The sequence below is a fragment of the Semicossyphus pulcher genome, unplaced genomic scaffold (genome assembly GCF_022749685.1).
Source record: "Semicossyphus pulcher isolate SPU_LCO1_2020_fin unplaced genomic scaffold, fSemPul1.0.p SCAF_2, whole genome shotgun sequence".
In the NCBI taxonomy this organism is placed as follows: domain Eukaryota; kingdom Metazoa; phylum Chordata; class Actinopteri; order Labriformes; family Labridae; genus Semicossyphus; species Semicossyphus pulcher.
In genome coordinates this window covers 5517131-5543849 of record NW_027211693.1, presented here as the reverse complement: position 1 = coordinate 5543849, position 26719 = coordinate 5517131, and the positions used below count along the sequence as shown (strand labels likewise).

At 43.0% G+C, this 26719-nt stretch overlaps 1 protein-coding gene across 2 annotated transcripts in view; it reads right to left on the bottom strand.

The window, feature by feature from the left end:
• The window catches only part of glra1 (glycine receptor, alpha 1), a 111563-nt gene extending 86872 nt beyond the window's left edge, over window positions 1-24691 (bottom strand). For both annotated transcript variants that reach the window (XM_069669824.1, XM_069669825.1), the window contains exon 1: window positions 24621-24691. In XM_069669824.1, the coding sequence (XP_069525925.1) occupies window positions 24621-24691 (71 nt within the window). The remainder of the gene's footprint in view (window positions 1-24620) is intronic.
• Window positions 24692-26719: the final 2028 nt, after the last annotated feature.

Sequence of the window (26719 nt, the reverse complement as noted above, 5' to 3'; positions counted from 1 at the left end):
GCTGACCCGTGGCCTTACAGTGGAACTGCATTAGCAGCCACTTGTAGTGTCGTTTGTATGTGATTGCATCATTTCTCGCTGCGCCTGGAGAAAGAGCGTGGACAGCAGTGTGATACGGGCTATAAATAAGCTGCTGTACTGACCCATTTCATTTGACTACAGGCTCACAATGATGCTTTCACCAGCAGGACACAGGAAGAACTTTCTGACCCTTTTACAGATTATTCCTGATGTTCCTGACTCCCTGTGCATCATTTATACAGTGGGACATGTTCATTATGAATATTTAATTTAATTTAAATATCATAGCTTCAGCATCTGCATATGCATAGCCCGAGAATTTGAATCTTGGATTTGATCTTTGATTTGTAGCGAAGTAAAGAACCTCGAGAGAATTCAGGAAATTTAAGATTTAGAGGTCAAAACTTAATTGATAAGAGAGTAAATGATCATTATTAAAGGATGGAAAGTAGCAGAAAGACTGAAAGTTTCACATAACACTTACTTGTTATAAATCTGCTAAATAAGTGTCAGTCATTCACTTTGTTGATCAAATCCTCTTTGAACATCGGAGCATAAACAACACCCATTAAAACGTATGAATATGAATGAAAAATTGATTGGAAGCCTAATGGGAACTTTTCATGACATGCATGTTTTATCGTGGTTCTGCCCGAGCCAAACTTTCTCGGAGTGCGGGGAAAGTTATGAGCCGTGTTTATGAGGAATTATTCATTTGGGTGCTGGAACATTTTCACTTTGCAGCACTCAGACGTCCAGTGAAGCAGCAGTCAATCTCAGCCATCAAGCCGTCCTCGGCTCAGCTCGTCGTATCAATGATTGAACACAAGCAAAATTATTTTCTGAGAGCGTTAAATCAGCGGAGCAACACCAACTGCTTCCGACTTTTTGTTTTTGTTGTTGGAAGTTTATTGTTGTTTCTGAAGTTCAGAAAGTGAGTGGCCAAAACCAGCACCTTTCATGACCCCTCATTAAAGGGAACGTCGGTGCTTTTAAACGTGGGCACTATGTTTACATAGTTTGAGGTCTAAATGACTAAAAGATACAAAATCAGACAGAAGCTGGTATGGCTCCAATGTATGCCCTCTAAAAGTTCTTGTTGTTTCCACTGACAGGCTCAGATTGTTGTTCAAAGTGTCTGACAACATTACAAAAAGGATCCCTACAGAAACAGCTGTTAAATCGCTCTCTTCAAAGCCAACAGACTCCACTGACAAAAACAGTAATTTTACCTCTAGGAACACGGGAGTTGCTGGTCTACTGCTGCCTCGATTGGGTAGTTTGTGTTATTGTCCTTCTTTGTTGTAAATGGTTAGTTCAGTTCCAACACAAAAAAATGAAGCAGTAGTGGCAGCGGTAGATCAGCAACCCCCGTGTGCTGTGATGAAGAGAGAGGGAGATTTCTGGTTGTTTTCTCGAGATCTCGACTTTATCTTGTTATGTCAAGATAACAAAGCTGGTTTTCTCGTGATAACAGGATCATTTTGGATCATCATCATCTATCAATCTAGAAAACAGAACTGGTCACTGTGATATGACAGACCAGGACATGCCATGCTGCCGTTGCCCACACTAATGAGGTAAGTTGAGCCTGTTTCTATGTTTGTTTTGTGCTTTTGCAAAACGAGTCGGTGGTGCAGCGTTGTTATCTCGAGATAAAAAAGTCGAGATCTCGAGAAAACAACCAGAAATTACTCGTTATTGCGGTAAAGTAAATAAAATGTTTGGATGCATGTCCGCTTAGGTCTCTCTCTGTGGGGATCGTCATTGGGATATTGTCACACTTAATAACAATCTAAGCCTGAGTAAAAACAAAGATTACCTTGCAGGTATTCTGTGGCTGATGACTGAAGCAATTCCCAAACTTTTCGTACCTCTTAGTCATTAGAAAACAACAGAACAACTCCCAAAGGACTCAAACATCTTCCATAAGTTTGTGTCAGAGCAACAAAGAGTCTGAAGTGGTAAAAGTGAGGATGACAATTATTCAGCTGTTAAGCTGTTAACTCCTGATGAGTGCGGGGGAGGAGAGCATTGTCGCATTAATCTCTCATAAATTAAAAAGACAGATGAAACAGTCGATCGCACTTGAATTTTCACCTTCTAAATGTAAAACCGCTAACCGTGACTTTCAATATGGTAAATGGTGACGAGCGGCATGATAAATAGCGCCATTAGCAATTCATAAACACGTAATGCAGTCAGTGCCGCCGCTTTATCAGGAAAACGCTGATCAGAATCACAGTCGCCGGGTGCAAACGGGAGTTATGGAGCGGCCGTGATCGGAAAACTAAACTTAACGGGACAAATGCCTTGTTAGGTCTTATCCCATGATGCGTTCACGTACCAAAGTGGCTGAGAAAACAAACAGACATGTAAGCAAGGGCACCAACTTGGATCAAAAAGTGGGGAAAGACACTGCTGCAAAACCTACATACACAAAACACACACACAAACACCGACCTTCTAACAAGTCACCTTAATCAGTGAGAAACACAGCGAAACAAATCATGCTGGGCAGCGAGGAGACAGGAAGGAGGGTGAGGGCGTGTGTTTGTGCATGAGAATGTCTGTGTGTGTGTGTGTGTGTGTGTGTGAGAGAGAGACCGACAGAGAAGAGGAGGAGGAGGGGTGCAGAAGATGAAGCTTGGCTTCTGTCTCCGTCCACACTGCGACCAGCCACTCGGGTCACCCTGCCTGTCAGGTCACCGACCAAGCAGCCTGCAGAGTCACATGACCTCCTCCACACACACACACACGCACACTCACCGCGGGCAGCTACCAATCACAGGCCGAGCCCCGCAGCCTCCGTCTGTCTGAAGCGTTAAACACTGAGGACGCTGATGATGTTATAAGCTGCCATAAATCATCACCCTGATAATGACATTATAATGATCATAACGGAGGATATTGATGACGGCCGTGAAAAGAATTCACATTACATAAATAACATTAATAAAGCCGTCGTTGATCTGACTCATGCACGATAATGATGCTGCTGTGGAAAACTAACAAGCTACATGCTGTGAGAACGTCTCGATAAACCCAAACCTGATGCAGCAGCTCGATATGAACACAATGTTTTGTCCTGAGTTTACAATGGATCAAACAGTGTGTGTGCATTTGTGTGAGAGTGAAGTAGGTTGCTCACAAAGCAAACAAAGAAAATTAGCACAAAACAGGGAACACATACAGCTAAGGCTGATTTATATTTCTGTGTTGGATCTAGGCCATTTTTCTCTGAGTCGAGGACAGGAAGTTTTTTAGTGACTGAGGACTTCAAAATCTTTAAGATGATGTCGTTAAGAAAAGCTTGAATGAACTTTGCAGAAAGGTTTAAATTGCAGAGACAGCATTGGACGTTAACTCCAAGTTTAACCAGTAAGCAGAAGATTTGCATCTTGTCCACACTGCTGGCTATGACATTCACTTTAAATATAATTCTCAAACTGCTGTAAAAGTTGATGCTGGTTCTGTTAAACCCCTTTCCCACTGATTGTCGATTGTCTCTTTTCCCATCGCCAGTGGAGTATCCTGCTTTTCTGCTGCGTCACCGTCTGACATCACAAACGCCCCTGAAACAGTGTTAGTAAACAGTGAAGATGTTACGGTGGTTAGGTCTTTATTGTATCTATTACTCAGTCAGTTTGTTTATCAAACTCGGCGCGACAATTTGGAACGATGTTGGAGCGCTGCTCGGACAGAGCCGGGCGGACTTTGTAGCTGAGATGACAAAGACTCGCAGAAAATACCGACGGAGCATAGCATCGCGCCGGAAAGGGGGCGGAGATTAGCGGGTTGACACAGGTTTTGAGCCGATAATTACCCGGGTCTGAATGCCGACTGTTACCTTACCCATTAAGCAAAAAAGCTTTGTGTTAGCGGGTGTTAGCATGTTTTCTGACCAGTGGGAAAGCGGCTTTAGAAAGGTGTCAGAACACGTAGAGCATCACAGTTTGTTGCTTATGCAGACAGTCAGGCTGCCCATGGCAAAAGGGGACCAACACAACATTAGGCCGGTTGTCATAATGTCATGGCTGATCAGTGTACACTGATGTGTTAATAGTTGAAAAGACTTACTGTGTTATTTATTTGTGCAGTAAATCTGAAGATGATTTATCACTGCAATCAGAGAATAATCTCTGACAATACTAAACGAACTCTGAAGAGCAGAAACATCACTGATGCTTTTAAAAACTCCTTTAATTGCTGTTTTTCTAATTCTGTCTGAAGTGAATAAATGATGTCTCACACTGTGTCCACAGCTGACAGATGAGGCCTGCTCTGCTGTAGAGTAATGACAGTGATGCTGATGATGCTGTAATGATCATAAATCATAACACACAATATTACATTATAACCATCATGACTGATGGTGTTTAGGATCAGACTGAAACGTTAAAGTGAACCGATCATTGATCATGAGGTCATAAATCAGATCGTAATGCCACAAGGTTTAGATGAATGTTAGCGTGATGGTTGCGTGTCGTTTAGATCTTCTGTTAGCTTATAGCTCGCTCACTGTCTCTCACTTATGTTAATTATTTTATATTTATTGCTCTTTTTCGCTCCAATTTCCCCCCTAGGGATCAATAATCGATTATCTAAGTTAAACTTGTTTCATATTCATGCTAAGGTAGTTTTAATACTCATGAAACACTTGCAGAGATCTCTTTGTTATTAACTTAGTTTGTTTGTTTGTATGTTACCACTATGTCATAACCAATACATTAATGTTGTTAAAAGAAACAAGGGTTTATTATTTGTTTTCTTCAACACTTAAGTCGGAGATATATTTGCTTTTAACTACGCGATGCAGTCTGCACATGAACAGTAGGAGCAGTGTAGAGGCAGAGGGGATGTGACAGGGACAACACAGCAGCAGGGACAACAATGGCAGAAAGTTCTGAAGACAAGCTGATAGACCAAGTCCACAATGATCCACATCTGTACGATGTGTTGTTGCCACTGCACAGAGACAAACAAAACAGCAGGAGACAGATAAGTTCTGTTTTAGAAGTCGACGGGGAAACGTGCAAAACAAGTCCAGGACCGATACGTCTGTGCACGGAGGAAAATGAGACTGAGTGGGGATGTTTCTGACGTTGTGTTCTGTCCACTGAACACACAAAGCTGTCACTATTTCTGCCGTGATCTGAGAATGAACATAACAGTAACGTCCTCGAGTGTCGCCATGTCTGTTGTTTACATCCTGCACATGCCGTACTTGCATACAACCTGAGCTCTCTGGTATGCCCTCTAGAGGTATGTAAATAATTATGTTCATAATGCAGCCGGTTGAGTACGTGAATGCAAGGTTAAAAAACAAGTATATCTCTGGCCTTAAAGGCCACGTGGGAGCAAAGATGCATCCGTCACGTTGTGCCTTTCCTTTTAAACTCAATATTTCTCTGCAAGATTTTATCATGTTGAAGCTGCAGCAATGCTTTCTGTTTTTAATTGGAAAAGCATCCTACATTTCAGAAACGTGCAGACAGAATCTCATAGAGAGGGGACAGACACAGTTTTAGGGAATGAATGACGAATAGTCGTGTCGTATACGAGGGGTTTTGACTCAGTCTGCTGCCTCATGATTCAGTCTGAGCCCACTGAAAGATGGACAAAACTGGGACAAACCCACATGTTGATGGAGACATGCTTTAGGCCAGTCGGGACAAAGATACATCAAGGTTTTGTAGCATTTGTGCCCTTTCAAAGTCTCAAGTTTTGACCTTTAGTTGCAGAAGTCCTATTTGGGCAATGGGTAATTTTTAAAATGCCATTGCACAGTGAGGAGAGTTTGTCACACAGAGTTTGATCAAAGTCAAGCCAGGGGTGTCAGAGGTGTCATACTGGAGAAACATTTATTTAAAGGGGAATTCAGGTCATTTCAAACCTCCTATTTTTTTATAGATATTTGGGGGTCAAATCAACAACTAGAAGTTTTGGAACCAGCATATTGCTTCAGCCAGCAGCATGGAAACAGACTGTAAAGGCTGAAGATTCTGTAACGCCTGCAGGGTTTGACCATTTTTGTGAAAGTACGATCCTTTCTTTTAACGAGAAACAGCCAGTGCATTGCTCTCTTCAAAGTCACCAGACTCCATTGACAAAAACAGTCATTTAAGCATGCTAGTTGCAAGTCTACCACTGTCTCAATCAGTGAGTTTGTTTGTGTTATTATGTTACTTTGGTGTTTAAATGAAAGAGGAACTCTCATGTTCTGCAAGGTGAAACTCCTGTTTTTGTCAGCAGAGTCTGGTGGCTTTGAAGGTGCTATGACTGTTTCTGGAGAGTTCTGTTTGTGAAGGGACCTCTCTGTAATGTAGTCAGAAACTCTGAGTCTGTCAGTGGCAAAAACAAAGACTTTTAGTGGACGTACTTTGATCGGGTACATGCTCCCAGGGATTACATCGCAGCCCCACTGAAGCAATTCCAAAAATTTCACTGTCAACATTGTCAGCATCAACATGTCCCTTTAAGACTGGCCAGAAGAAACATCAGGCGGTCAAATTTAGCATCAAACAATAAAGGTTAAAGGTCAGACATACCAGTGATGCTACTAGAGTTATGTAGGACGGAAGTTAAGGGGGGGGGGGGGGGGGGGTAGTGACTAAGGAGAGACAGGAAGTGCTTTTTAAGGGCAGTCATGAGCAGAGGGATGACTCAGTTTTAGTTCCTGTCTGCTTGTCATCGCTGCCTCCTCCCTTCTCTCTCTGTCTTTCTGACATCATTATGACAAGCCGAACTACTGAACAGGGACACTGCTGCTCGCATCCCCTCCTCAAACTGGACATCATTTAAGTGAAATCAGTGAGATATTATAATGATGTAATGTGATGAATGATGCAAGGCCAAAAACATAAAAGACATCTGAAATCATCAAAAATAAAATACATCAAGTTGTGTCAACATAAATTACACTTAATATAAAGTGGGTGGACCTCTGTGTAACATGTATTTCTAGTGAAAAGCGCTCCATCTAAATGCAGGGTCTGTGTGTCGTCAGCAGACCCCTCAGCTGTCCTTGCTGTAGTGACAGAAGGTCACATGTCTGACGGCCGACGCTGCACTTTTTGTCGTCACGCCTCTAAAATAACAACATCATATTGATTTGTTTCTGCCCACATATGACACAATCTGATCTATGAGACTCAGAATAAAGAGAACAATCTGCAGTATAGATTCCTTTAAGTCTACAGGGACAACAATATCTGTAGACCTCTAGACCTTAACCTCTAACAGTTTGAGCTAGGGCTGCACAATTAGTCACAGATATACATCCCGATCACGATTGTGGCTTCCCACGATTAAACATGATTGACGGCAAAACTGATGTTTAAAATGCATGCTCCGCCCGTAAAAAACTGCTGCATATCAAATCAAGCGCTCCCTAAACTAACAGCCACTCCCCCGGGGGACAATGGAGACGTTTTGGCTTCACTTTTGGGGGAGCGGTCACGTCGTGTGATGAGTGCCTACCTCGCAGCGGCGGTTTAGAGTGGAAGAGTAAACAACAGAGACGGCTGGGGGAAACAAAATTCAAATGTCTCGAACAGAAGACGAAGAGCTGGTGCCTTGAAACGGCTCGTCAGCGCTTGTTTGGAGGTGTCTCAGGTTTACGGATGTGTCTGCGTATGTCGCTCTGTTTATTTAAATGTAAAAGTACATTTAACAAAGTCCCTAAACTAACTAATAGTGATTAATAATAATGATCTCAATATTAATCAAAATAATCGTGATTATCCTTTTGGCCATCATCGTGTTTTTTTGTATTTTATTTCAAAACAATTTCTCAGATTTAATATCTTATTTTAATGTCCCTGTAAACCACTTTGAATTGCCTCGCCTTATCTCTCCATCATTCATGTAATTAAGGATTCGATATCACAGTTTAATTACCATTTTCATTTGATACCTATATTCAATTTAGACAAAGGACTCAGGATGGAGATGTGTGATGTAGCGCAGGGCATGCAATTTTGACACTGAGTCAATTTTCTTCTTTTTTTCAGCAACTCGAATGCTGAGTCACTTTACACGAGCAATTGTTAAACGCAGAATTACACAAACACTTATAAACACACCATCACACCTTGTGCTCTCCTTGTGTGAAGCCTGCAGCAGCATTAAATTCCCCTTTAACTAAATGACATGTATTAAGTTCACGCTGAGCCTGATTGTGTTAACTGTGAAAATGATCTCAGATCACTGTGACCACTGAGATTAAATCAAACACATTTCCATAACTGATTGTCTGTTTGAACATTTCACACCAACTGCTCTCTCGTTGATGTGCTCCTGGGGTCACGCGGGGGACTGATGAGAGCGAGTGAAGTCGAGTCAGTTGATGATAGTCGATCAGAGCCCAATGACCTCGGGTGTCTCTGGAGAATCAGAGGAGACCACCTGGGGAAACCTTCTGTAAGCATCCTCTGATGCAGAGCTCACACACCCTGAGACGTCACCGATCAATAAGGAGACATTAGGTTTTTGAAGACGATCACACTTCATCCAATTCTTTTCTCTGTGACAGCAAATTAGCTGGATCAGAGATTATCTCGGCAGCAGTAATTCCCTCCCCGACGTGACGAATCTGAGCTTAATCCTCTTTACAGCGACGACAAGTGGGAGTGTGATAGGATCAGGCTCTCACAAAAAAAAATACATTTCTGTTGTTTGGGCACGGCGCTCTCCGCCGAGATGATACAATGAAGCATAAGACCCATGTGAAATGTCTTTTAAATTAGCATTGAACAAACACACTGCTTGGCTGATGACGGCGCAATCAGATTAGTCACAGACTGGGATTACACCAGTGTGTCCTCGACACACAGATCATTTCCTCCGGACGTGTTGAAGCACAGCAAACACTTTGGACTGAATTACACTCACTGTGAAATTAAGAGGGGAGTTCAACTCGTACTTACAGCCTTTTAACCTTTAGCTGTAAGAGGACCCCGGACTCCCTTTTCACTCTACTGCCGCTGAGTTTTCATCACAAACAGGGCACTTAAAAGTCTCCTAAGCTACAACAGTTTTTCTCTTTATTATTTAACTGCATCTGTCTTTATTCTAGGTTAATTTAGGTTTAGGTCGACACGAAACAGCCTTACAAACTAGTTTACTCATTAAGCTACGTGGCCCTGGATATTCTGTGACAATTTGTTTGTGACTTTTTCACTTGATTTTGGGATACGCGAGTATCTTATTGAGGTAGATGGAGGTTCCAGGATGAAAACTGAGCTGAAGATTTTTAACTTAAATCTTGTGATCAAAGCTGCAGAAATGTCTAGCAGGTGGACCTAGAAGTCCCCTTTTGTCAAACTAGTATAATTTAAGCAAGAAAAACCAAAAAACAACAACAAGAACTTCAGGTTTGTTGTTTGAAACATATGACTGCTCAGAAAATCATGCTTGATGACTCTTATAAAGACTGTTGTGTCTTTTTTTGTACATCTAAGCCCAATAACTAGCCACGTAAACCTGATTTATTAAAGCCACTCAGCTCAACCACAGGCACCCGTCTCAATAAAACATCTATAATTACATAAATGAGTGAACTACAGAGAGGAATTTAGCAGCGTATCATGTTAGATCCAGATATTATACAGTTGAAACCTGAGTTGCAGAATCCAGGGTAAAGTTATCTCATGCAGGTACAAAACACTTGATCAGACTGAAACTATCACGGCAGATTTCACTCACATTTTGGCTTTAGGAGCATTATTACCCATCATCCCTCTCTCTCACTGAAATCAAGCTGCCTCCCTGCCATGTGCATTCTTTCACTACGCTGGTAAACTACCAAGAACACAAACAATCAATACTTCCCAAACAAGAGGTCAATGTCACTCCGTCTCTCTAACCGAAGCCGTTTCACAGGTCAAAGTTCATTTTGATCATAGAGCCTGCTGGGGGCAGAGTGACAGGTGAAGGACACCCTGATAACTCACTCCAAGAAAACACAAACAAAACCCCACAAAGAAATCATCATGGTCATCGTCTGTTGCTGTGAGTTGCTGCATTTTTCCTTTTCCGTCTGTTTCCCCCGTGTGTGTCTGCTTCACACATTTCACCAAGGAGTCAAAAGCAGACTCCTCTCTGTTTTCTGTGCTACTCCACAAATACATATTCATTGGGTCACAGAGCCAAACGCCTGCCAGCTGTCTGCAACATTTGCATAAATGCTTGGCTAATAGATCAGATTGCTACCTTTCAAAGCCCACCTGCTGTAATATTATTGTAAACAGTTCACACAGTGAATGTGGCTGGCTCAGTTTGCATGAATAAACCAGTCAGGAGGATATTCCAATCTCTTATCTGATAGCCAGTCATATCTGTGGAAGCTTTAAGTCCCAAACACACCAGCCAGGAAGAACTTGCAGATAGCATGAAAGCATAAAAAATGATAAAGAAGTTCTGCACAGGATTGTTTTTTGTGTGTTTTTCACTTGATTTCTCAACGAGAGAGACAATATCTCCATCGTCCTGACTGCACAGGAAGTGTCTCTTCTGATATTATCTTCATAATGCAGAGTCTGTGGCTTGTAGAAGTCCAGATACAGTGTGACAGCTTTAACACTCCAGCAGCGAACATCAACAAATGTACAGCACGGGAGAAAGAGCCAACTTTTATATCGTGTCTAATCAGACCATGACTTTCCACCATTTAAGCTGTGTCTCAATTCAGGGGCTGCATCCTTCGAGGGACGCTGTTGGATGAGTCGGTCGTGGTCTGTGGAGACTCTAAGGATGAACTGAAATGAGACGGTCTGGTCTATGAAGGATTTCCTGTTCGCGTCACCAGCTGTTCCCGCCCTTTCCCTTGCATCACCAAACGCTGCTCCTGTTGCTTAGCAACAGGTAGCTAGCTGGCTAACTAGCTATCATAACTAACCTCACGTAGCTTAACCTATTATTAAGAGAGAGATAATTTCAAGTTTCAAGGGCCCTTTCGATATTTTTTAACATTTGTAATGCAGCTATTTGATTAAGTTGAAACCAAAAAGTGTATTCCTTGGCCGCTTGAGAGTCCAGATACGTTGGGCCACGAAGGATGCACCCGATGGATCCTTAGTGGCCCGGGAAAAGGAGGACGCATTTGTCGGCCGCATCTGAAGGAGCCTTCAAAATGGGACAGCCTTCGTCGCGTGGCTGTGACGCAATCAGCCTTCAAATACGTCCTTAGAAAGATGCAGCCCCTGAGTTGGGACACAGTTATAGACTCCAGAAAGGTTGTCCTATACCAACTGTATACACTACCCATGTTACGTTTTACCATATGTATTTGAAAAGAGGAATTGAGGTCAAAGGTCAACTGGAAAAACAGAGATACATTCCAAGAAAATGTCGCCAAAGCCTGAATTTAAGACAAGACATTATCTAAGAAGTATAAGAGTTTTAAGGCGGATAGTGAAGCTTGATGATGTTTGTTCTTCGGTTTTGGAGGCACAAAAAACTGATGTCGACCTGTCAGTGGACGTCAGATCAGAAGTTTCTGTGTGCTCCTCTAAAAGGCATGCACTGACGACGTATTTTGTCTCAGATAAGCCTGAATTAGTGCAGTGCCCCTTTAATTCCTCTTACACATTCAGTACCTGCAACATTTTTTACACTCGCTGTATTGAGCTATTACAGTCTCAAACATGCTTTGCTACTCTTGTGTCAGTCACAGGGCTTTCATTTGTTATTCAGTATGTAAACACACACGTTAACAGACTGGATGAGCTGCTGCGGACTGAAGTGTTTTACAATCAGCTAACGTAACCGGAGCACACAGCCGACATAGCACAAAGCTATCCAAGGCCCTTCCATCTGCTTCTGTTGATAATCCTCCCCCTGAGCGTCCTGTTCTCTGGGTTTCCATGATCAAAGTTCGGATTTGCTTTAATTATTTCAGATCAATGCTGGCTGAGGCTACTTTGGAGAGCCCGTGTCCAATGCTGAGGCAGCAAAGAAGAAGGAAAAACAGCTGAGTCGTCCCTTGCCAGTGTCTAATATGCACAGAGCGAGGAAAGGGAAGAGCGAGGTGTGGGCTAATGCAAGGCTCCAATCATTAGCCCTAAGTGTTCCTCATTATGTTCCTAAAGCCTCTGAAGACCTGAATCCCTAATTGATCTCATCCTGGCATTTAGTAACACTCAGGAAAGCAAAGGACTGCTCGCCTCTCTGGCACTAACAGATAGGCTGCCTGGCTCATCCAGCAAACACTCACTCATCACACAAATGAACGTCTGATACTCGGATGGCTGGGCTGCGTCGCACACTCTGCTGCTCCACTACCTCCAGAATCAACAACAAAAGAGTCATATTTTTACAATCACAGGGAAAGTAAAGTTAAAGGCAGTTTGCTCCACTCAGGAGGGATATAACTGAACTATTTCCAGTGGAGATTATCAGGTAAACACTCGTTTGTGCTCTGTGTTTGCAGCTGCTGCGGAGGTTCATGTTGGCCTGTGTTTTCTGCTCCTGCCTGCCGTTTAGGGCCGACCTCTCCAACATGCTGCAAACTCTGTTTTCTGTTCAAATTCACCGAGAATACACGGAATAAAATCCATGTGGGCTTAAGTGACGTTGCAGTGTCATGTGGGGGACTTTAGATGTGTTAATGTGCGTGCCTTTAATAAGAAATTTAATTGAAATGTACCATATGGTTTGATGAGGCACCCAGAGCCAACATGAGCTGCTGGGACACAATAATCCCCTTTTCCCTCTGACGGCTGTCTACAGCTTACTATAAAAATACTAACTGGCTGTGTGCTAAAATACAGTCATTTAGAAATATACAAAATAAGACCAACAAAAATTAGATAATCAAGTTCATATAACTTGAACAATACAGGGACACAACGATGGGAAATGAAGCCTTAAAAGATATATTTCAATAATATGGGGAAATGTACTGCTTTGCTTTCCCTTCCAAAGTGTGATGAGAAGACCAATACCACTTTGAAGTCTGTGTGTTGACTACTGAGCTGAAGACAGGAAGTGATTAGCCTAGCTTAGCATAAAGACTGCAAGCGGCCTGTCTGGTTATTGTGCAGGTTGGCTGATGTGTTAACTGAACACAGGTTTTAGTATTAGTCCCTGTTTTTTTTTTTTACCCAAGGTGTTTTCCCCTGCTTCCAGCCTTTATGCTAAGTTATGCTTATTGCTCCAGCTTTGTTCTTAACACACAGACAGAGGCCCAATCTCAATCTACATTCAGACACTCACGGACTATGAGGCGCATTTCCGGTGTGGGGTGCTTAGTGCTCTTCCACTGTCAGATCACCAAGTACGTGAGGGTTCTGCTGCAAACTTTTCAACGCCAAATTACGGACTTCACAAAAGTCCTTACCCAGAGTTCATAACAAACCTAGCGACGTATACAAACGTGACAAACAGCCCTGCACTAAATGTAAACAAATATTCGTACATTGAAAAGTATTCAATAAAGTTTGAACCAAAAATAAACAATGCGAGCATGGACAGTGACGGGAACCGACAGGTTAACATTTGATTTATGACTAACAATAATGCCTTTCTGACTTTTGATAGTTTGTTTGTTAGACGCACAAATACACGCTGCAGGTCGGCTTTTTTCCTTATTAGATTTAATGGCGCATCTGGTTTCCAGGCAACAGGTGGTGCCATGATAATGTGTCCCATTCCTGCAGTTCTCAAACCCTCACGCACTGCACACCGGATGTCATTAATGTCCATGAGGGTTCAGTGTTTAGGCTTTGGTGTGGAGGTCGGTATCGGGCCATCATATTGATATTAGTCCTCTCATCTAACTGGAAGGAAAGCAAATAAGCTTATCCTCTACCATGGCTCTTATCACATCAGCTGATATTATAATTTGGGCGGCTGTGGCTCAGTGCTTGAGTTGGTCATCTTTCAATCGGAAGGTTGGTGGTTCGATCCCCAGCTCCCTCAGTCTCATGTCTTAGTGTCTTTGGGCAAGAACCCCAAATTGCTCCCGGTGGCATAGCGAATGGTGTGCGAATGTGAAGACTGATTAACAGTCAGGCATTTTACGTAGCAGCCTCTGCCCTCAGTGTATGAATGGGTGTGCATGTGTGAATGGGACATGTAGTGTAAAAGCAGCTTTGAGTGGTGGAAAGACTAGAAAAGCGTATAAGTACAGCCCATTTACCATACTTCAATAGTTCATACACAAACCCGTTGGGACACATGGAGCCTGGAGCTCCTGAAACCCAGAAGTTCCCAGCTTGACTCCTAACTGTTCTATAGTTTGAGCATTTAGCCAAGTTTAAATTACAGTGACAAGGCGAGGACATGTGTCACTTTGACGGAGCACAGGGCTGTTGATGGACGCAGTATTTGTCCTTGTTGCAGGGACTGAACCTCTGAACTTCCAGTCACTTAAATCACTAAGTCCTGTTGTCATCTTGAAAGGTCAAACTATCTCTCTCCTCTTTGGTACTGTTGAAACCTTTTCAGCGTTTAGCCTGGAGGCAGACGAGAGGTAAGCAGGGCAAAGAAAGAAAAGACATGGTACACGTGAAACTGCTAGTTCCTATAACCCTTGTTCTGCTTTACAGATCAGATCCCTCAAAGTTACACAAAACATTAGTAATTCTACACTGAAAACTATTTAACAATGGAACTCATGCTTTGTCTAGTCTGTCTGCAAGAGAGACCTGCAAAAACACAAAAATGCTTGTACTTTGAAGGGAGTTTGGATCCATCATTTATGTCCTAACGTCAGCACTTCAAGAGAATCTCAGTGCTGGATTTCTGGCTCAAGTTAAAAGTAAATTAAAGATGTGAAAATAAAGGTTAAACAGTTTTAGTTTTCATTGAAACATTGGTGGGGACAACAACTTTTTTAATTTACTTAATTTTATTTTTTTCTAGTAAGATTTAAAACACGATTGTTCATGTCATGATATCTCGGAGTAGTCTCGGAGTAGTGGACAGAGGACAGAATGATTTCTCTGCTTCAGCTGCACGCTCCCTGCCTTATGAAGGAATTATGAATTCACAAACATATGATTAATGTTTCATCACTGCTTGAAACTGAACAGAAGACATTTCTTTAGTGTATGAACTCCAATCTCCCCCTCAGTAACTGCTGTTTGTAGCAGTAAACAGGTTTTATCCTTTATTGTATTCATTCATTATCACTGATGAACGTAACTTTTGATACGGCACGCTTTGATGATGAGCTGTTTTCATTGCAGATGTCAAACTGTAACCAAAGACATCGGGCAGCGATATTAATTACTGTTAGTCTGTATAATATTGAAATGAACTGCATGAGAGGTAGGAGAGAGAGAGAGAGCATGCATATGGACAGCGCTGACACGGTGCAGAAAGTGATCATTTGAGCATGAGACATGTTGTTCCGCTGAATACATTGCAGTTTAGTGAAGAGAATGAACTGAACTGTAGACGGGAGTTTACAGTGACAGACAGAGTGATGGCTGTCTCATATGCACGAGTCCTCTGCAGGTTGAAAGTCCAGCAGGTACGCGTATCATATATTAATTTTTGGACTAAAGTATTGGTAGTAACAATTCGGTCATTTCTGTATATTTTCTGTATATACCCAAAAAAACAAACAAATGCAAACTGTACAGAAAAAGGAAACTAACTTGTCTCTAGAAGGCTGTATTTGAACAGTGCTGAATCTTGCTGAATAATGTGAGGCTGAACAAACAGGGGGTGTTTCATTAAGCTGAGCTGTCTTCTGTATGAAAACACTGTAACTGTAGTCAGAAAACTGCCCCCTCTCTCTCTTTCTAAAGGAACAGCATCTCCTCATCTGTCTTCTGTCGCTGTCCGGCTCCACTTTAATTACAGAAACCTGCCGTAGCTAAAAAACATTTCCAGGAATTCACCTTCACTGTAACCGAGTTCCAGCGCCGAGAGTGCTTTGATAATATACTCTGATGTTTATGGTGCAAATCTGTCTCTGTCTGCTAATCAATAATGTATTATCATACATCAAGTTTTGGAAATGGAGCTGCCCAGAAGTTAATTATGGTAGAGATGGTAGCGAACTCCACCACAGCAGTCGATTGTTTTTCATTAGAGGAGCTGGGAAAATTGATCACAGAAAAATATATATATGTTATGATTTGTTATGATGGGAGATGTGAGTGATAAATATGGTGGGGTACCTGCAGAACAAATGAAAGAGTCTGAGGGCAGGTTCATAAATAACACAGTGGCTTTAATTTGGCTGAAGCGGGAGTGTATGCTAACTGACAGCAGGTGATTTCTGAGAGGGGCAGCTGGCAGGGGACTGTGCTGAGCTCTCCATCTTTCTCCAGTGTCCTTGAGCAACACAATAAATCCCAGCCTGCTCTGAAGACCGTGCTGTCCAGCTGACCCTGATCCCTCAAGTCTGACCCCCGACTCTCGTGTTGTCCACAGCTGGAGAGAAGACAGATGCGTCCCTCGAGGGTTTAAAAGAGGATTACTGAGGTTTGAATTAAGTGCAACTAATGCTGTTCATTCACTGCTCAATGAAACTCCTCTTAGATCCTGTTATCATTAATCTGTGATGCTCAATACTGCCGGTTTCTTTTGACAAACTTTGCCTCACTTTGCCTCGTCTGCGTCTTACACCATGCAGGCAGACATCTATGCAGGCATGGGGACGACATACAAACTCCAGCCATGGATTCAGATCAAGGACCTTCATGCCATGACGTCTTGTTGATTCTCGTTTAAGTCTGATTTTATAACAGCTGAATATGTAGTTTTAAATTCTTCCTACATATCTGACATATTGACATATTTAGATATCCAACAGCTCCCTTAGATCACATAAAGGTCCCTTACCATACTTAGATTCAATTCTAAATCAGTTTATGGGGCCTTATGTCATTCTGGTCCTACTCTGCAAGTTTTTAGTTGGGTCTAAAGAGCGTGGTTAAAAAAAAAGCTCTTAATTTAAAATCAGTGATTCCTTTTTTAAAAGACAATAACGTAATACCTTCCTATGTCCTTGTAATTCTAATTCCTTTTTATCGTCCCGATTAACGATTTTGGCTTGCCATGATTACATAATTGATTGACGATGATATTGACGTTTAAAATGCTGTAGAGTCATGAGCGCCTACCTCGCAGCGGCAGTTTAGAGCGGAAGAGTAAACAATAGACACAGTCAGGAGAAACTAAAGTCAAACGTCTGGAACAGAAGAAGAAGAGCTGGTCCCCTGAAACAGCTCGTCGGCGGCTGTTTGGAGGTGTTTCAGGTTTAGGACAAGTGATATGAAGAAGAAACAATAATATGCAAAGAGGTCATGAAACCTGCGTCTGCACCGCAATGCAACACGACTAACTTGTTCAAGCAGCTGAAAAAACAGCACAAAGTGCAGCATGATGAGTGTGTGAAGGCCGAGAGAAAGAACGAGCTGCTCCCAGTCCTCCAGCGTCAAGTCAGACATACAGAACAGAGACGCTGTGCAGAGACACCCTATCCACCCAGCTCCCAAAGACACACTGAAATTACCAATGCAATTTGCATTGCATTTTGCCTGAAGAAGATGCACCGCATGCAGGTAAAGAGCCTAATTTTAAGTCTTAGTCTGATGCAAAATGAGCCAAATGAAGCACAAAGTGGAAGTGAAAGTGTTGCTCAGCTTATTTAAATGTTACAATACAATAAAAACATTGTATAGAGGTATTTATATCTCTTGTATGAAATGTGCTCTGTAAATAGAATTGACTTGACTTTGCTTCCGTGTGTTTTTACTGTTTATAAAAAAAACCTTTCAGTGTAAAATAGAAAGAATGTTTGCAAAAAATATTAAAACGAACATGTCTCTGTCAAATCTGAGGTATTCAGTTTTATGTCTCAAGTCAGACTCGAGTCCAAGTCCCAAGTGTGCAGCCTCCGTCTTCTCTGATGTGATATAAAAGCAGCATCGTGCTCTTCAATCCCCACTGGACGCACATTTTGCACGTCAGGTTCGACCCCGCACGCCTCCTGAAGAAAAGCCTTTTCTGTTCAACAAGTACGTAAGAAAAAAAGAGGTAAACCTGCGATGTGAGTGCACACGCTGCTGACAGCCGACACTGACTCACAACACTTATAAAGCTAATGAATGCCACGACCAGAAATGGTTCAGCAGAGTAAAATATCACTCAAGGTAACATGACAGTCCATTAAGTCATTGTGTCTCAGCTCTGTTTTGTCTGACTGTCTACACCGAGGCTAACCTTTTACTTAATGAACACAGCGCCTGGACACTCTGTATTTTCCAAGTCACTCTGTTCTCTGGAAAAAGTCAGTTTTGTCCAAATTTTAATGCTGCCAGCTCAGAAGGAGGATTTTTATTTAATATTGTGACTCAGCTGACATCCTGGCTTTTTTTTTTTACTTAACATAATTTAAGGAAGCAGACGAATGACCTTCTCTAAATTGGCGAATTTCAACATCAATTTATTTCATGAACTGGTAGAGTCGGCTTTAATTTACCCTGTGATGTGATGACGGCGTGTGTGCGTGTGTGTGTGTGTGTGCGTGCAGAAAGAGATCCGCACATGCAGCTGCGTTTTCAAGGCCGGCTCAAGGTTACCTTCCAGCAGCAGACAGGTAAACGGCTTCAGGCACGGCTGAATATTCTTCCCGCTAATAGAAATTATAGATTACAGTGTCCCTATAGATTGTGCATACATTTTCCCCTTGAATGCCTACTTGATGGTGTTGCATATAAAGATCTGTGAGAACAGCGGCCATACTTCAGCCCAGAGGTGAAACCTTTAGATTAGGTGTTTATATGGACTGCCTGTTGTTTCCGCTTGAGAGCATCAAGAGTTTTATTGAATATAGAAATCCATAGAGGAAAAGGTCACTCTCTGCACATTTGGCCCAGTTGAAGATAAATAGTTTGCATGCTTGTGTGCAAAGTAACGATCTGTGCAAGCACCCGGAAACGAAAGAGGCGATCAATCTGCGTTATCAAAGGCAGGCGGATGTGAAATGAGCGAAGTCCCGATCAAGACGGGAAAGGACTGTTTGTGTTGTCTCCAAACGTGGAGGTGTTTTATTTGTTGCACTGCGACAAACAAAGTAGTAAAAACCCACATGAGTTGAAAATCACCTCTGCCGCCTTATTTTTTTTGAAGTGTCAACGGAAAATCCTCTCTGCTTCCCTCCTGCAGCACTGTGAGATAATAAATTCACTCCGTAATTGTGTCTAAATCAGTGAATACAAATTTCCCTTGAGAGGAATTTGTAGCAAACTGTACATATGCTCCACTTTTAGCATTAACCTCTTTTCCTGAAAGTGAAACAGACATTCTGCGTGAAACACACACACACACACACACACACACACACACACACACACACATAAACACACACAAAGTTGATGCTCAATTAAATACATACATGAACACACACATCTCGAGTTATCCAGGAAACACACAAACATCCTGCTGCAGAGGAGAGCCTTCCCCAAAGCCTACTGAACTAACCTCAAAAATTCTGCTGTTCAGACAACAACAACCTCCTGCCTGCCAGAAAAGCAATACGGCAGAGATGTCAATCACTGTTCAAAGGCCTGTCAATCATTCTGACTGACTGATTGGTATTCTCTGATGGTCATGGTTTGTGCGTTGGCATTCTCTAAACGCAACGCTGGCTGGTTTGATTAATCATTGGTGCCTGAGCGGTCGATACAGAGGCCGATGTGGCCTGAGGAGCATGACACGTCCACGCTGTGCACTTCATGTCTTTTCTGCTCCAGCTCTGCTTCAGATGTGGAACAGCGTGATGGTTCATTTACAGTTACATTACTTAAGTCAACCATGATGGACTCTTTCTCTTACTTAGTCTCTTACTCTCCACGGTCAGGTTAGTTATCAATATGCAACATCCACTTAGACTTTTAAAATACAGCAGTCAAAAAAGCATCATGATTGGAATTTCAGAGCAAAGCTTGCTGAGAAACATTGAACCCCACTCTCCTGAAAAGCATGTCTTTGTTTGACCCATCCATCGCCCCCAACAGCGACCGCAAGCTGACTTTTGTGATCTTCAAACAATAGCCCCTTATATAGTTCAAGGCGGGATTAGTGCACCTCTGTTACGCTCCGCCTTCTATTTAAAACGCATGGAGGCGTAAAGGTGGGGTGAAGTCGTTCCACCTCTGAGCCGGCATCGGAGGTAGTAACAGAGGTGAAGCGGTGTCTGTGTAAACAGCAGAGCTGGAACTCTGTTAAAATGTCTCCTGACATCACACCAATAAGCTTCAGGACAGTGTCAAGAAATGACCCTCGAGGTGTTCCTAGACGGTCACATTTTGAAGCGTTGGGACGATTACCAAGATGCCGTATTTAACGAGTTGGGAGTGCTGCTACAGGAAAAGCTTATTGTATCATCGCTGGTTTGCTTCATGTTTAGACAGCTAGTTAGCCTCTAGCTGCAGTACGTGTTTAGCTTGACATCCATGTCTAGTTCTTTCTCTCTCAGTCATTCACTGTTCATTTATCGGTGTACTTTAGTTCTGTAATTTATTCATCAATCGAAGGCAAAGAGTGGGATTGTTATCAAAAATGAAGGCATGTGCTATAAAGCAGCCGTCACCAACCAGCCTTTTCAAAGTAAAGGTCAGGCTGCTTGACAGACAGAATCTACTGTTTGCTGACCTTTGCGACAGCTTTTCTTAGTCTAGTAAAATGATAGCAGCTGTTTCTTAGGCCATTCAAAGCAACCAGTAGAGTTAAGAAGGTCAAGGGTCAGTCGGACTCTGTCAAACTAATGACAGCTCTCTGAAGTAAGCTGCTTGTTTTTGTTGGAAAAAGTTTTCCCACTTGATTGAAAAGCTTGAGTCAATAGAAGTTGAGCTGTGTGGCAACGAGGGAAATTATCTCGCTTTCTTGCCAATTTCTTCCACCTGTCTTGACAGAATTCTCAGATTTAAACCTGAATACAAGATTAAAGGTTTTGTTGAGATGAATGTCCTCAGGGTCCAATCTCCATCTGAAGTCTCAGCTCTGCTCTCCTGCTTCTCCGACGAATAATAGGAGCGGGGACAGAGGGAGAGGGGAGAGATATGTGCAAGCATTAAATGTGTATTCATCAGGACTGGCCCCGGCCATTGACAGGCTAATCAATGTTTAGTAATAAGGCTGAATGTGGAATGAGGTGTGGGGGGTCTGGGTCGGAACGGGGGGGAAGAGATATCAATTAAGCAGGGAACTGCAGAGTCTGGGCCCGAGGAGCTGAGATGGCAATATCCCGACTCTGGTTCATTAACTAAACAGTGTGTGCTGAATGCAAAACTCCCGTGGCCACCCCTCCCCTCCTCCGAACACCAGCAGCCAAGCCACCCATCCCAAATGTAAACGGCAGCTTAATTCAATGGAAATGAGGGGGTCTCTGCAGCAGGTAGAAAAACGCCTTTGATAGCTCACATAATGAAATACCTCGGAGGTCGTGCAGGGAAATAATATCCACACATGATGCAATAAAGGGAAATATGCAGGGCGCCTGCAGGTTGGAAATGCAAAACAACAGCCAAAGACATTAGCAAATTATAGTGTGAGATATTTGCATACAATATGCATTCAGTGTAAATGAGGAAAAACAGTGTGTAAAAGTAAATAGACTCATTGCCAGCTCACACTTTGCTCCCAGAATGGAAAACAAGCCAAAGAAATAATGATGTAGTTTTTCAAAAAGATGGAGTATACGCAGCAGTGCAACAACGCTACGAGCAACAATGAGCGCATATACAGTATATCCTATATATAAAGTGCACTAAGGGACGTACCTCCGCCAAGGGCAATAGTCCAGTTATCTATACTATTCCCATCTGTAAGTGCAACCAGTACATACTGTATGACTACATATATTGTTTATGAAATTGATGTTTTCTGAGTCAGATCCTCCGTTAATGATTCTTCTATTAATGAGTCGGATCGGTTAAAGATTTAATGGCTCCCCCCCCCCTCAGGAGTCACGTCTAAGTGTGGCCCAAATTAGTTGCACCTGGGCTGATCAGGATACTCGGGGCCCAGGCAGTTTTGTCTTCAGTTTCTATTTCCCACATGGGTTAGCTTACATGGGTTAGAGAAGGGCCCTCGATGGGCTCCATACAGGGCCCATGTGGGTAGATTGAGCCCACTTGGGACGCATCAAGTATTTGCTATACTAATTTTGCTAAACTAAGTGGTATGCACATCTCAAACCCTTGTACATTCTTCTGCGTGTCCATGACGACCGAATACCAACCCAACTACAACCCCACTCTGACCCCATACCCATTTGAAGCCCATATGACCCAGGTAAGCCCATCACTGTAACACGTAGGCTGGGGCCTATGCTACAACCACGAAGTTTAATGAAAATTGTGCCTGTGGTTTTTTTTTCATTTTTCATGCTGTTGACAAACAAACAAACAAACACAAACTGGGAACCAACACCATAACTCCACTGACAGAGGTAAAAAGTACTATTTGTGTTTCCATTAACCAAAGTATCTGATGGATGTAGGTCTTGCTGCAGAACATATTTTCCCATAAAAAACACATCAGCTTATTGAACTACCAGCACCCTATTTCATTGCATCAAGTTGCAATACCCTCCTACACACACGATACACAAGCACTCCATGACAGAACTTTATCCCATCAACTATCAATAGTTGGCAGTAATGTAAAAAACAACTATTTTAAACCCATCTGGCTGCTGCATTTCAGGTATGTCAGAAGACAAAGAAAGTAATAAATAATAATAGTTGTGTATTTTAATATGACGCTCTCAAAGGGCCATTCTGCAGAATGACTTGTACTTTAATTGCTCGAGTCACGCTGAAAATCAGGATTTAGGATTTCTCCTTGAGCACATTTTGAATGTGTTTTCGCAACTTTTACTCAAACAAAGAATCTCAATACCACTTTATCACTCCATGCAGAATTACAGGTTAGAATAAAAATCACATCATGTTACAAGACGACGTTTTATAAAATGAATAATTCACTTGTTGTCTGAACTTTACGAGCTCAACAAAGCCCAAACCTGCAGCTGTTATTCTTCGTCCCAGGAGAGCAATTTACAGCCTGCGAAGGGCACTGACACCTGACACTTTCTCACTCTTTATTAAATGCATTCACCTTGTTGATGATGCATTAGGCATCCCAAAGTGGCCTAAAGCCAAATACCTCCAGACTCCAACTTCCCCTTAACTGCCCATCTCATTTATGCACCACACAGGCCTCTAATGGTTCAGAAATATCTTCAAACAAACTGTATCACATGATTTATTATCCTTCTTTTCTGGTTTAGTTTTTTGAGAATCATTGCAGTATTACAAAACATTATATCACTTCTATCATTAGCGTCAATATTTCCTTACCCCCAACATTGGATGAGACCAATGACAACTTTAACAAGCCCTACAGTCAACAACCGTGACACTCTGCCAACCTCTGTTCAAGGGAATTTCACTAAAAATAAAACTGTCACCTAACATTTGTCACCTAAAAAAATAATAGTTTCAATTCCCCATTTTGGGCAACAATCCATTTAAGCGTCAGAATGCAAAGCACACATACTCTTCTGTACTGCTGTGAGGATGACAGGAGGACTGGGTTGGAAGGGGGTTCTGCATGCGAGAAGGCCCTGATGAATAGGCAACTTTGGAGGCAGCAGGGATGAGTAAATGTTGCTTCCAGCAGAGAGAGAAAGAGAGAGAGAGAGAGACCGGAGCTGACCTCAAAATCAACATGGGTGCACACAAGGGTGGGAAAAAAAGGAAAACATGCAGGGAGATGGCCAGCTGTAGCGGCTGTAATACCTCACAGTGACAAGCATCCAGCAAACGAAAAACTTCAAGAATTATGAAAGTGAAGAAATGTTTGTTTGATTGATCTGTTGTTGTCCTTCTCTTTGGTGTTTTGTGAGTTTAGCTTGATGAGTAAACAGTGCAGCAGCAGCAGAATGACTTGCTGTTAATCAATTAATGGATTGCTTGTAATGAAAGAAGAAATTACAACCAGAACCTCACAACAACTGATTGTCTTATTGAACCAGAGAGACTAATGAGAGGAGGTTTTTCCAGGAGAAGGAGAACTGTAAATCATTCACATTGCCTCTGTTTTTGGAAGAAATATTCACCTTCAAGCAGATAGGAAAGCAACATACCCTCTACACACAGTCTGACATGACCCACACACGCTTCATCATGAGTTTGTGTGTGTGAGCGTTTGCTAATAACAGCTCCAGGAGTCATAAATAAGAGCATCATCTAAATGTCACAACATGTGCAGCCCTCAAATCTTCTTTTCTCCCCACATGCCTGTTGACACTCTAGAGAAGCGCGTCCTAAACGCAGACTGACCGCTAGTGGTCGCTGTTCCCCCCCTGAATGGACTAAATGCGACTGAATGCAACTCATTATTCGTGCAAGCTTCACGTGCACATGAGCAATAACGCACACAAGCCAAAGGCAACTTTCACAAGCTTCACCTGGACTCCCTCCCCCCTCAAAACTTCTGAAGGGAGCTCTCATTTCCATGCATATCCCAAACGGCAGCAAAGCAATAAAAATGCAAATTTAGATTTGATCAAATTACACACACATCAGTATTTTCACTCATGAAGTCCATTTCATGCCTCTGCTTACCTGATAAACACTACCGTTTCCCACAAATAGATCCCCAGCGCGTTTAGTCGGCACATTTTTGCCAGTCTCATTTTGTTTTGGAGGTGGGGGGGTGAAGGTGTTGCTGAAGAGGGGAGGGGGGGTCACACTCTTGAGAGGATGAAAAATTCCCCTCCAGAAAAAAAAAAATCCTTTAGTGGTGGAAGAGGAGGAGGAAGAGAAGGAGAGGGGAGGGGGGGTTGTGGTTATGGTTTATGACCTCCAAGGTGAGCCGGCAATGTTCCGCTTTTTTTTTCTCAGATCCCGGAGTCGCCGGTGCTGAGCCGCGGGATATTCATGACCTCACCGGCCGTGAAATCATGCTTGTGTCCGCTCTCATTCCCTCCAGCGGGAAAATCCACAGAATCCAGCCCAGAAATAGAGTTCAGGACCACGGACAGAGGCAGGCAGAGGCACCGGCGGGGCTGCGGGGAGGAAGCTTGTCCAGGTTTTGGCTCGGGGGGGACAGAGAGGGGAGGAGGAGGAGGAAGGGGGGTTCTCGAGAGGAGGTTAGCCGCTCACAGGCTGCTGTTAATTGACACACAATTACACCCTCTTAAGTCAAGTCTGTGCGATCCACGGCGCGTAAAGGGGAAATAAGACATATTCCTTCAAAAAAAGAGCTGTTTAGTCCGCGTGATGCTGCGTCTCAGTGTCTCCAGAGGTCTCGCAAACTGTGCATGTGCGTTAAATCCCCTAATTCCACTCACAGAATAGTCCCACACAGGAGTGCGTCTCTCAGATCTGCAGGGTTTCTATGACATGCATCCCAGAGGCAGCCGGAGCGTCGCTCTGGATCCGTGCGTATCGGCTGTTGCGGGAGTCCCGGCGCTGCTGCTGCTGCTGCTGCTGTTCAGAGAGGGAGATCTGCAGGTAGAACTAGTCTGCCTCCCTTTCTTCTTCTCCCTGTCCTTCTTTTTTACCTCCTCCAGCTGCTGCTGCTCCCTCTTCTTCCTCTCGTAGTTGTCTCCCAGGGGCGAGTAGTAGTAGTAGTAGTAGTAGTAGTAGTTCTTGGCGCTGAGGCAGCCCGGCTCAGCTACTCCCATTGTCTGGTGGTGGTCAAGTTGGAGACGCACCGGCGGCCGCTGCTGCTGCTGCTGCGCTTCGCATCCGCTCCCATCCGGGCACCGCGTCCGTCAGAAAGAAGAAAAAAAATATGAATCCCCTCCGGACAGGTAAGAGTGTTATAAGCACGTAGTTAGCTGCGTATCGGACTGATGTGGACCTTCTTCCATGGCAGGAAAGCGGCAGCGACACTGGCCCCTGCCCCGGCGCACACACACACACTCACGCACACACACACGGAGGTACAGTATAGACGGATCAGCCAGCCCCGGCGCGCTCCGACACTGTATTTTCTTGCTGCAGTCATTTAGCAAACTCCAAAAAACGCACCTCGCAGCGGACAGACACGCCCACAGGATGCTCTCATTGGCCAGCACGGTGCTGGAGCGCGTTACTGATTGGCTGGCAGAGTTGTCACTAGCTGAATATGAGCTCTGCCCCTCATGCACAGATCCCCCGGAGGAGAAATCAGTGTAATAAGAACTTATTGATGAGTTTACATGGACCTTACAGACACATTCTCACAGAGAGATATAATGTGCCTGTGGTGATCAGCAGGGAGGTACAATCTGTTTCATGGTAAAGGACAGGAAGTTGTTTTTATAGCCCTATTCAAACACTTAAGTGCTTTACTTGTGCCAAAAAATGAAATCAGATTGTTTGAAAACACAAAAATGACAAAATGAATTAAAACAGTCGGAAAAATGAAGCAACAGAAAATAAGAAGAAAAGAGTTGAAGCTGTAGCAGAATTTCAATGCAGAGGCAACTGGCTACAAAATGTACATAATAAAGTGCTGTAATTTTATGTGGCACTGCATGCAGCACTATCCAATACACATTACATAAAATCATATTTGAATTGGAACTTTTTTCTCAAATACTGTTAATATTGTTTATACAGTTAAAGGGGTCTTGTGTCTGTAATCAACCTGTAGGAGTAACTCAAGTTATCAATCTCCACGTACGTAGACTCAGGGCTAAATGACCACCATCATATTTGACAGGAAAATGATT